The sequence below is a fragment of the Haliaeetus albicilla genome, chromosome 13 (genome assembly GCF_947461875.1).
Source record: "Haliaeetus albicilla chromosome 13, bHalAlb1.1, whole genome shotgun sequence".
Classification (NCBI taxonomy): domain Eukaryota; kingdom Metazoa; phylum Chordata; class Aves; order Accipitriformes; family Accipitridae; genus Haliaeetus; species Haliaeetus albicilla.
Window position 1 is genome coordinate 6,926,886 of NC_091495.1, and position 12,883 is coordinate 6,939,768.

The 12,883-nt window shown below is 36.5% G+C and overlaps 1 protein-coding gene across 2 annotated transcripts in view; it reads left to right on the forward strand.

Moving 5' to 3' along the window:
• LIN9 (lin-9 DREAM MuvB core complex component) overlaps positions 1-10,729 on the forward strand; it is a 40,925-nt gene extending 30,196 nt beyond the window's left edge. For both annotated transcript variants that reach the window (XM_069800029.1, XM_069800031.1), the window contains 5 exons: positions 3,543-3,623; positions 7,058-7,183; positions 7,555-7,737; positions 7,848-7,945; positions 9,324-10,729. In XM_069800029.1, coding sequence (XP_069656130.1) covers positions 3,543-3,623; positions 7,058-7,183; positions 7,555-7,737; positions 7,848-7,945; positions 9,324-9,429 — 594 coding nt within the window. In that variant the 3' untranslated portion in view covers positions 9,430-10,729. The remainder of the gene's footprint in view (positions 1-3,542; positions 3,624-7,057; positions 7,184-7,554; positions 7,738-7,847; positions 7,946-9,323) is intronic.
• Positions 10,730-12,883: the final 2,154 nt, after the last annotated feature.

Sequence of the window (12,883 nt, forward strand, 5' to 3'; positions counted from 1 at the left end):
ACAGCTTTTGGCATTTGTTTATGTGAGCAACATTATCCAGTTTTTTGATAAAGAATCATGAAAGAATCATGCTTAAAAGGCATTTATTGAAGGACTGTGCGTTATTTTTAAGCCTAGCATTTTAAGCATCAACTTTTTTATTAGAAGTTTAAGCATGCTACTGAAATTTGGTGTTGTGAAATACATGAGACTGGTGAATACTGATTATTGATTGCACTGCATTCACCAGTCCAGATGTATTTTTATGATAAAGGTAGCCATTAAAGATGTTCTAGCCTTTCTTATACACTGGTACAGTAAAAAAGTCAAAGCCTTCATTCTGATTTAATGGTGACTCAGGAAGTAAATTATCAGAAAATGTTAGATTCAAAGAAAACTTTCTGGAGAACTATTGCCAGGCAATTATTTATGATACCATGAATAAATAATTTAATGGGAAAACTTTATTTTGGACAACACAGAAAAAATGCAGTGCACCTTGAATAAGGTTTCAAACCCAGCTCCTTAGTTCTCTTTTACAGGTTCTGAAATTAATTTGGAATGAAAGGAAATGTAGCCAAAATCATGTGCAGACACTGACAAATAAATGTTAGGGATATTCTCATTGTGTATAACTTGCAGTTATAAGCAAACATTGGGACTTGTAACAACTATTTTAATCATAGTTCTATACTGGTGAGTGTTAGTTTTTCTAAATCTTTATGTTAATTTATACATGTTTGTATTTTGGCATCAGAGACTGCTATTCTTTCTGGTTTTCACTGTGGACAAACATATGCATATTAGGAGAAGAATGGCTCGAAAATTAACATTATGATATGAAGAATAAAGTCAACAATGTTAGTAACAGTAATAATTTTTTTTAAAGTCTTTCATGCTTACATGCAATATGTGATGTATCCTTAAATATTTCATAGGCTATACTGTGGGTCAAAATTGATAGATTACATTCTTACATTGTAGTCAGTATTAAAATTTGGAGGATGTTTTTCCAAGCACTCAGCTACAGCTTCCCCCCCCCCAGCCTTCTTGTTTTGTTTTGAGGAAAAAAATTAGCTTGTGAAGGAAACAATCTAGGACAAAACAGATTGTTTGCAGGGTTGCTGCATGTCCAGTAGAGGGAGTATGTTAATGCAGCACGTTCAGGAAATGAATTGGTGTCTTCCTCATTGCTGTGGAAAAAGGAGTGATCTTCTCAACTTAAATGCAGGAGGGAAAATCTGAAAATGGATACTGGATTTTTTACTATTTTCTGCTTACAAAAATTTTGAAAATATTTCATAGTAAGTTATTGCACACTTTGAAATGCTTGTGTTCTTAAAAATATTCTTTTGACTAAAAAATGAAATCTAAAGTATGAATCTAAACATACTGGTTGGGTTGTTCCTTCATCTCTTTTAATGTGGAAAAGCATTGTACTAAAAATTCATTTCCAGTTTAATGAGAACTATAAATTATAACAGTAAACAGGATGAGTTATGCTGAAAATAGAGCTGTTAGGCAAGAATTTCTCAAGGAAAATAGGGCTGAACTGACTTAAAGCATCCACTGCTGCTACTGGCAAATGAACATGGAATTCTATTTAATAAAATGTGCCAATGAGAGAAAGTTGGTAGACGTCATAGATACATTGAAAAGTCAGAGTTTCTTGTAGAAAGAATCAGTTTGTCTTGATCTCTGGAGTGTATCTGGGAATAGGACGAATATAAAGTCCAAGCTCATGAACTGGAGAACTAGAGCCCTGCATCCTTGAATATGTCTGGACATCAAAGTAGATATTAAGCACCAAATACCTTGCAAGTTTTGGGGACAAATAATATATTCTGCATTAAGATGGAGACTCGCCAGCTTCATGAAGGAGGAGGACTTAGACATGTTAGGCAGTTGCCGGATGGTGACAACAGCAGAGCTTGACAAGTAACTTTTTGGCAGCAGTGGCAGATAGTGTACAGTGCTTTCCTTCCTTCCAGGTGTTTTTTTGCCAACATGAGCATTTATGTGGTGTGTTAGAAACTAGATCAGAGACATAATCCAGCTCACAAGTAACAATTTTAAAACTTTTTTCTCGCGTTTTCTGAATTAATTGTTTTGTCATTATCAGTTCCCTGACTGAGTTCTTCATGTAGCTGCAAAAATGCAAGTGCTGTTCAGCACGGGCATTGGGGAACAGCACAAGGACAGAAATGAGCAGCTAGAATTGGAAGAGTGATAACCTATGCAGTATTGCCTCTGTGCATCTGACCATGGCTTGCCATCTGTTCATAGGATGCATCTGGCAAAGTGTTTGTGGTAGAATGAGAAGTATTGATGCTGTTTTACAGGTCTAGTTTATAGGTCTGTTATTTGGAATACTGGCACAGGCTTTCTGTTGTTCACATTCAGGAAAAATGACAGTGAATGGAAAAAAGATACAGAAAGGGCCACAAAAGTTTAGGAGCTGAAGAACCTTTTATGGGAGAGGAGGCTGGAAAGGCTTGGGTTGTGATTAGTTTAGTGAAAGAACAGTGGAGAGATGCTTTTACTGTCTCTGAATAAACAGGGATAAATACAAGGAGGGAGAGCCTATATTTAGCTGAAAAACAGCTTTGGCAGAACAAATTACTATGAAGTGAACAAGAATGCATTTAACATGGAAATTCCAAGGAGATTCATAACTAGCTGAAAGAACTCCTGGAACAATTTTCCATTAGGATTTGGGAGAGCGAGAAACCTGGCTGCATTAAGACTGAACTTGAAAATCAACAAAGACGATTATATATAAGCAGATGTGTGTTGAACTAGGTGTTCCTATTTCTGCAGTCCCACATTCCACTACTAGGATGCTGTTAACCCCTTTGAAATTTATAAAACCTGAAATCTTGGCTCTGTTTACATCAGTAATAAAACTGTTTCTGGTTGTAGTGGAGCTAGGATTTCTCTCGGGGCCCTAGAGAGTATGACTAGTTTTAGGAGTGATACGTGTGTTGAGAGCATTCCCAGTGATTTCCACCTCAGCCTGCTAGGTCCCAAGGGCAGCAGAAACAGGGTATTCCCATTATGAAAGAGGGAAATGGAAAGCCCAGAGTTATTCTGTATAAAATAGGTCCAACCTGTATACCAGGTTTTACTGCAGGAGTATACACAAAGGGCTAGTGCTCAGTCGAGGACACAGCTGAGAACTGTGTGAAAAAAGGTATGGTAAGGTGAGTGATATTAATTGTACTACACGATGATAACACCCTTCACTTCCCTTCAGGCTGCAAAAAAAGAAGGTTCTTCAGTCTCTAGCTGGTCATAAATTATATTAGTCTTACTATAGAGAATTTGGGCTGATGGATTTTAGCATTCTCCAATCTAGAGCACTTGAAAATGCTTTAAAAATCTCTGGAAAATCCACCATTTAATTTTAATTAATTTTTATTTCTGCATCTTAACTTGATGAACAACTGAGAAATGTATTTTAAAATTATGAAAGAAACACACATTTTATTATCTTGAATTTCTATGGCATTTCAAAACTGCTTAAGGACCTATTAATTCTAAAAATAGTTCCTTTGTTTTAGACCAGGTTATCGAAAATCCTTATGATCAAGAAGGAACACATCAAACAATTGAGAGAGATGAATACAGAAGCAGAAAAGCTGGTGAGAATGTTCTCTTCAGTTCTTAAAACAGGATATGCTTTAACAGCTAATGCAAATAGATACAATTAAAACTAGAGTCTAGATAAAATCTGTATTTTATCACTTTCTATAACGTGAGATTTTTTGATTATTTTTTTAAAGACAAGTCAGAGAGGTCAGTTGTTTCAAATATGACTCTTCTTTGAAAGCATTATGCTTTGGAAACTGATTAATGTTAACATCAAGATAGCCTATGTCAGTTGACACATGAAGTAAGGAAATACTATGTATTTTGAGAATCTTTGGTACAAGTTTATATGGTAAGACATCATAGTTTTATTTTGTGGATGGTAGGTACTTATTTATTTAGCTTTCTGGCTAAAACAATAACTCAGTTCAGAGTTTTTCTATATAAAGCTCTGAGTGCCGTTAACCAGCATTTAAAATTACAGTACCAGAGCAGCTACAGCATAATTAGCAGCAGCAGAATATTTTTTCTTGCTAGGCTTTATCTAATCATCAGTCAGTAAATCAAAATGATAAGAGTGCCTCTTCTACCAGCCATGGCTATCAATCAACTTGAAAGTGGAAAGCTATCAGTCTCAACCTTCTGCTAGCGTCCATTCAGACAGTTGTCTCTACAACATACAGACAGAAGGCTAAAGGTTTGTGGAGAGGAAGAGGAGTCCTTTTTATTTCTTGAAACCAAAAAGCTGATTTTTCCCATGTAAAATATTTGAATGTTGAAGGATTTGATTTATTGTGGTACAATTTCTGTCTTTGTCCCTTCAGTGATCGTGTGTGCATGTGCGTTCTGTTGTTCTGCTTCCTACTGCCCCATCCCCACATCTCTGTAATTTTCTTCTTTTGTGCTGTGATGCTGCTCTTCAAAACTGCGTTATCATTTCCGTCACTGTTATTTTTTCCTGTGCAACAAATGTTTTCTCTTTTCATTTTGCCTATTAATAGTTAAAATAGATGCAAAAATAACCAAGATTAAAACATACCATTGCAACCTGTAACTGATAGTGAAAAATTACCAACTCTTCTTAAAACAAACTAAAAAACTTCCTGTTTTTACTGAGATATTAGTATTTTTGCATAGATAAGGAAATCCATAGAAATGACAGTAGCCTTTCTCTGACAAAAAATCCAGATATTAACATGTCACTTGGCTACTAAGTCATAAATTAACTGTATTGTTATTTTCCTTGATGTTCTTATTCCACAAAATTGAAAGAGCAAAAAAGCAATGGGGAAGAAGGGGGTTTAGAAATAAACATTAAATTTGATGTATTTTAGTTCAGTTGTAGCCTAGATAAGGACTTTGAGATACTTTTGAAATTCTTCCTTGTGCTGTTTCCTTTGTAAACCAGCAATCATAACGCAACCTCCATTACTGTTCAAGGCTGTCCTGATAAAAATAGAGGACATGATACTTTTCTATTGGGCCATATTCTTAGGCTGTCTTCTAACCCTCTTTGTCCCTTGGCAATCCCATCTACGTTTGTGTCACTGAGTATATGTTGTTTCTCCTTTAAAATGTATTTTCTCTGAACAAGAATCTTTTTTCGGTACCAATCCACTTGAACATCAAGAACATACCTGAACATTAATAAAATAGAATCCTTTGAGTTTGTTCAGGTATAGTTTAATTGTCAGACTTTGATAATAATTCATACAATTGTGATTTGATAATTGTTAGAGTAACACCACTATTTGGTTTAAAGCAATCCTTTCATGGAAACCTTTTTTTTTAATGACTGATCCAATATAGAAATAAACAGAACTGACCAAAATCAGAACTGGTGCTGAATGTAGTCCATTGTTATCTGGCAATAATAATAAATTTACATGAAACAGGGGATGCCTTCAGAGCAGCTATTAATACGTGCAACTGCACATTTTCTATTTAATTTTTCTGAAAGGACAGCTTATTAATAGTTAAGCATCTTGACATCACTATACTCATCTTGGTTGCAGGCTATGAACAAGTTACCATATACATAAAACAGTGAACACACTTCTGATAGCCATTTGGATAAACAAATCTAAATAAAAAGGATGGCTAGTTATTTTTTCACTTGGCCTGTGATAAAGACAAGGTAAGGGTGATGCTGGTTGTTCCAGAGAAGCATGTAGATGCTCAGTGAGAGAGTTGTTATCTGCTTCCATCTACTGAAAGCCATCCATCTTTTGTCTGCCAGTTCAGCTGTTTGTCAGTGTTTCCAGATCTTGGATTGCTCCTGGATCAGAAATAGTGCTGGTGCTGAGAAATATTTCTTTTATCATCACTAGCATGGAGTGCCCTTAGCTTTTCCTCTCTGATGGGGAATTCACAATTGTGTGCAGCTTTCACAGCTAACCTGGAGCTTTAAGTGGGCTGGTCGCTGAAGAAGGTCAGAAAGTTACAATTTTTTCCTTACGTTCTAGAGCTGGAGGAAGTATGTCAAATTTATGCTGGTTTCCAATTTGCTCTTAGGTGAATTCTGAAGTTATGGTGTTAGTTTAAAGCCCTATTAATCTGATATTCAGACTTGTAAATCCCTGGAGATTATTTCAGTGATCAACTTTAATGGGGAACTTTGAACTGAACTGATAACTGAAACCTTGATTTTGAGTTTTTGACCTGGATCCTCCTGATGAAGGCTCTTGACTTTGCAATTTGCTTTATCTCGTGCTGTAAATTCTATAGCTACAGATTTAAACATATGAGGGACCTGTATCTCAGATTTGTGGCTGAGAAGCAGTGGAAATGGATCCAGCTTATCTTGCAAGAGGCCATTTGTGGAGGAAATTTTATAATATATTGTATGTTTTGTTTCAGTTTCATAAATATCACCCAAACAGTGTCAAGACACATTCTGAAAACAGTGTAAGAAAAAAGTACTGTATTCTGGTATTTATTTTTGTGGAGAATTGTGCTTACCCAAAATACTTATGTTACCAAATATAAGCTCTAGTAACCTTCTTTTTTGGCAGAACTGTTAGCTGTAACAGAAGGTATGTAGCACTGAGTCATCCTCAAGTGACCACTAACTTACTAGGCAACTGTGTCTCCCATCCTGCAGCAGAGGTGGTCGTGGCCATATTGTCCTATACTGCTCTCCTATTGACAGGATAGTTTTCTGTTCATACGGTAGAGAGAAGCCATACCCAACTACTGGAGAAATAAGCAGGTCAGACCACAGTCATCTTCTGTAGCGTTTACCACCACAGATTGTCATAGCACTTTATGAAGAGAATGAAAGCATGGTAGTTATTACACAGTTGTCACTTGGAGTTTTAAATAGTGATACTATGTTTTAATATTTTGTATGTTAACATTTTTCTATTAAACACTGGGATTCCAAATATGTCAGTATTATTTTCAAGTGAAAATTCCTTTTGATGAATTCAAAAGATATAAATGTACAGTATTGCATTAACTTTAATATGCTTTGTCTTTTCCACAGAAATCCTATTCTATGCCAATAGGCATTGAGTTTCAGAGGAGATATGCAACTATTGTTCTAGATCTAGAACAACTAAACAAAGACTTAAATAAAGTTTTGCATAAAGTTCAACAGTATTGTTATGAGGTAAGCATAACAATGGAATCTGTATATACCTGTTGGCTTTGCTTAACCTAAATACAAAAAAAATCAGAATTTTCTGGGAATAGGGTGTAGGTGGGGGTCACTTTGAAGTGAAACTAGTAGTAGCTGCATTGGATTCCTTCTCTCTCTGTCTCTGCTTTTATCTGTCTGTTTCTGTTTCTTTTACCAGAAAGCAGACACTTTTGCTGATGCCAGTGGCTGGTTTTGAAATAGACATACATGTACATAAATGAAGAAAAAATACTGTGTACTGTGTACCTGTGAACTCTCTTTGAAATCATCTGTCATTTCACACATACACTAAATGCAAAGGAGATCTTTATTCTTAATTTCTCTTCGTTATATCTATGCAGCTTGCTCCTGACCAAGGCCTCCAGCCTGCCGACCAGCCAACAGATCTGAGGCGTAGGTGTGAAGAGGAGGCTCAGGAGATCGTCAGGCAAGCAAATTCCTTGACAACAGGACAGCTTTGTGTTGAGAGTGAAAATTTAACTGATCTTATCTCTAGACTTACAGCAATATTACTGCAAATTAAGGTAAAATGTTTGCAAAAAATAGTTTCTACCATAAAATACGTAGTATTAAAGCTCTGTCAGTTTCTTTGTGCTGAACTGTGAGAACATTTTTTTGTTTTCTTCTCCTGCAGTGTCTAGCAGAAGGAGGTGATCTCAATTCCTTTGAATTTAAATCACTAACAGATTCATTAAATGACATTAAGAATTCAATAGACTCCTCAAATATCAGGTATTACTTTTTGAATATTTAATTCTTAATTACACGTTTTGTGCCAGCAAGCAATTCTTACTGTATTTTGGACATGAACATTGATTATAATTAAGGGTTTTAATCTGGTAACTTTTACTTATAGGAATGAATGGTCCCATTTAAAATGGGACTTCATAAAGGGAGTGTGAAACTAGGAGTTTTCTGTTTGAACCTATCAGTGAAGTAACCTGATCTTAAAAGAGGAAAAAAAAAAAAAAAAAAAAAGAGAGAGAAGAACAAAGTAAGTAAGTGCTACATTGATGCAGCAACAACTAGACTTTCTTGCTCTTCAGTCATTTATGACAGCTAATAAGTTATTTTGGAACATTTTCAGACTTTGAAGTCCCACTAGTAAATATAAGTTCTTTAAACCACAGAACAGTATGATTTTGGTGTTCTTTTTGCATAGTTACTCAACCTCTTGTACGTAAATATCAAAAGCTGGCATAGAGACAATTATAGCTTCTGACCAGTTTTCATCAGCAATATTTTAAACCAAAAAACACATGTATTGTGCCAGATCAAAGGCCCATCTAGTCTAGATGGGCCATTTTTCAACAGTTGTCATAAGCAGGTGCCTGAGGAAGGATTATAAAAATAGCAAGAATGTGGTGATGGCAAGAATGTGGTGATACTTGTCTGGAGTACACTGCAGCCTCCAGCAAATTGTGACCAGGATTTTTTAAATAATTGTAATGCTGCTAAATTACATAATTTAGAAAATATGCCTAAATGCTGCATTATTTCCTTATACCCTCCATACTCCTATTGCTACATAATAATGGGAGGCTGCACTTAAGAATTTCTTTTTCTCTTCTTTTTTTTTTTTTTTCTTTTTTTGGCAAAGGTAGTAGGATGGCCTTTTAATTTAAAAATAATTATTGAGAAATGCTGGTGTATAGCATTTTTTCATTAGCAAAAACAAAAATAAACCCCAAGCATTAGTGAACTTCTCTATAATCAACACTGCAAATTGCACGTTGGAATGGATTCAACTAAAGGTGATGTACACTGCGAAGAGGGTGATGTTTCCATTTCACTGCATTTATTTGGGGCATATCTTTTCCTAATATTTTTATTTCATTAACTCTGGTCGTATTAAAGTCTTCTTTGAAGTACCTGAGTCAGTAACTCTTGATTTCATGCAGCTGTTTGTGCAAATGTTATTCTTTCATATGTCTCTATCAAGTTGCATTGGTATGTACTACTGAGTCATCTGAATTTTTGCATTGGCTATGTTTGTACCTTGATTTTCACTGTAGAAATATTCAGACACAGCTCTTAAATATGAGTTTTACTTAAAAAAAAAAAACAAGTCTTAAAAAATGTTACTTTTTTTCTTCTTTTCTTTCTGTAGCTGTTTTCAGAACAATGTTGAGATCCATGTTGCACATATTCAAAGTGGTCTGAGCCAGATGGGAAATTTACATGCTTTTGCAGCTAATAACACCAACAGAGACTGAAAACTTTTTCAAGTGTACAGCAAGTAGTTCTGGAAAATCCTCTTCCTTTATATAGGCTTCACCAAATATCCTAACTGCCAGAAGATGAGGGAAAAGAAAACCTCTCAGAAAGGACCCTTTTAAATATATTATATCTGCTTCTTAAGAAAACCAGCATTACTGGCCAGCATTACATTAGATTTCTCCATTTGTAATTCACATACAATAGTTTTGCTAACTGGTAATCTCTTAGTAATTGCATTTATTATAATAAACTTGAAAACATACTTTCATATAATTTGAACTTAGTTTTTAAAAGTTCAGATTAATTCTGCACACCTTGCTGTTGGCTCTCCTGGTATGTTAGAAGTGATGAAGAGGAAATGGCTCACGTTAGTAGCCACATGGCAGGTCTTTGTTATGTAAAGCTACACTTCTGTGTAGGTGTGGAGGGTTGCCATTTCAGCCTTCAGGTAGCGTGGTGACCAACGCAGGCTGAGTGTTCCTGAGGTAAAGAAGCAGCAGCAGGATACGGACAGCAAAGAGAAGCTGTAAACTTGAGGATGTTGGGCAGGTCTGTCGATCAGTCAGTGTCTCGTTGGAACTTTTTAATTTATCATAACTTATAGAAGGAGTCTAATGAAGGAATATAAAAATGTAACTGGTAACTTTTTGGAAAGAGATTGGTTATGGCTTTTTCCCTTCACACGGGGCAAAAGAAGTGTTTTAGTTGGTATTTTATATAAATGACTGGTTAAACATATTGTTTTTCCAAATTTTTGTTTGTTTTGCACAACTTTTAAATTAGATTACTGGTTATCCAACAATACCCAACATATATAAATATGAAGATTTTTATAATTAAAGATAACCAGTGGGGTAAACTGCAAAAATAAAAAGTGACAACCTGCCTATGAGTACCTTTTGGAATGTTAATCTTGTAAAAAGTGTGTATTGGTTTGTTTAAATAGTCTTGTAAAGCTTCTGTGTAATGAATTGTTTCCAGATACGAATTTTCAGAGATAGCTGTAGAGATGTTTTTGATTCTTTTAGATGCCTCATTAAATGAGGTCTTTTATATGTTAATGTATAAAGAATATGTAAACAGGATTATTTTCAATTTTAAAATTTTGTATAGTTTAAAGATGCTTCTGTATTCTGTGTTGGTATTGTGCCACTGCAAAACTTTAGTGCAGAGTTTATATTTAGCTAAACTTGTTCTGTTAATTAAGAGAAATGCATAAATCTTTTATTCTCAATGAAATTTGTAACTCTGAATAAATTGACCTATGAGAGTTGATATATTTCACAAAAATGCAAACTTTTTTGCAGATGGTCTCAGGTCATTTTTTTAAGAGAAGTTAATTGCTGAAAATGAAATGTTATGTGGACAAGGTGAATAGCTGTTTTAAAAGGTATTTAGAAACTTTACAAGTGATATTACAAAATAATGCTAAACACTAATTTTGCTGAGTTACCCATGGAAATTTACCTCTAATAATGCAATAGAACATTGCAGTGGTCCCTGCAATTGCTTTTGTAATTACGTTACCCATTGTTTTGTGGTGTTACCATCTGTTTGGTAAAGAAGACGGAAAGGTCCGCTCCCACCACCCCTTTCATTTAAACAGAGAAAGGTGCCAAAGCCTAACTTAAGGCACATAGGTTTAGTCTGACAGTAACTAACAGTTAACTCGGGGGGGAAAAAGGAACCGTCTCCTCGCACTCCTGTCCCTGTCATCTGCTGCTCATAAAACCCGCTAGCATGCCGGTTCAGGGAGCTGTGCTGCTGAAGAACAGTTCACCTTTCTTGTCGAATTTTCCGCCTGCATAGCACACTGAGCTCGCTCGCTGCCAGGGGCGGTGGGCGCCCATGCTAGCACAAGGGAACAGCAAGGACTGCCTTTTCCAGCAGCAGCCCGCTGGCTTACGGTACGAACCTCCGTACTCCCTTACGGCTCTGTCAGGAGTCTGCTCGCATACTGACGAGTTAAGCATATGCATTGAATGCTTTTCGGGAATAGGACTTCCCAATACAAAACACCAGGCAGTCACAGAGGCTAACTGTGCCCTGTTGATAGCAAGCACCCCAAACTGAGGGAGAGAGATGTTGTAGACACCGGTAGATACCGCTACCAAGAATGGTATTCAGCAAAGAGGATTTGGGAACCTGCTTTTCATGACAAACTCATTTCTTACTGGATACAGAATACATTGTAATAATGACCACGCTCCAATCTTAACTCTGATTCCATAGGTATGGTGGTTTTTTACATGTGGATTCTTAAATGTGTTCTTTCCAACGTGTTTTGTGTTGAAGTGGGTTTTTTTTAATCATTGCAAGGTAATGTAACATAACAGGAAGATAGATAATTTGTGATAAAAGTATCCATGCACTTTCATATGTAATTTGGCCAACACACATGGGCAACGTGAATGAATATACACGCTGCTTCTCTTCAAGAGGCTGCGTTTCCCCTCAGTTGCCAATATGTTGGGTCAGAGTTAATGTTGCTGTGTTTTGGTGAAATACAGTAACAGATACGACTGTTGCTGCTGAATGTGGCCTAAGCATAGTAGGATCTCAAGAACTCACTACGACTACTGTAACTTAAGTCTGCAGGAGTAGAACAAGTTGGTTTGGTTTCTTAGAGTCAGTAAACTTGAATTCACCCTGCACCCCAAGAAATAATTGTCTCATTTTCTGTCTCCTCCTGTAAGTACTTCTCTTCTGAGGTCTTCCTGATGCCTAACGTAACCCAAGTCCACTTGGGGCAGACAGAATCTGACTTGGGTTGGTTGGTTGGTTGGGTTTTGCTTCATGTGTGTTTGGTTGGGGTTTGTGGGGGTTTTTTTGGTTTTGGTTTTTTTTTTCCCCAAGGACAAGCTCTGGTTTTTGACAGGAGAATATTAATCAGCAGTAGTCCTGCTACGCCACTTAGCCTTACATGCTTGCAGTTCAACCACAGTTCAGCTATCCCAGATCTTGCAAGCACAGGTATGTTATGGGGTGACACTGAGGGATTTTGTGCATTGGTAACCTTATTTTGTGGGGCGTGATTTCCGATACAGGGTATTTCTGCCACCAGTACCCAGGTGACTACTTCTGCGCTTCCAAACCATGAGAGCCTCATGGCATTCAGGTGCTCTTCCAGAACTGGAGTCTTACACCTTGCTCTGAAGCACAGCTTTGTAGGCAGGAAGAATTGGCCTTATCCTCGAAATACGTATATAGTACTATATCCTTCCTTAATAAATTGACTGAATTACAGGAGAGGCTTCTGTTACTACTACTTCTGGTGTTCTCAGCGCAGAGCCATTCAGCCTGCTACCCATCACACAAACAACTTCTGTGTAGTCCCTAGCATTCAAATTCAAAGCTAAAGCGCCTTTACAGCGTTCACAAAATACTCCTACTTTTCTGTAGTTTAACATTAACCTTGGCTTAAGTGGCAGAGTCGAGGCTTTTGTCTGG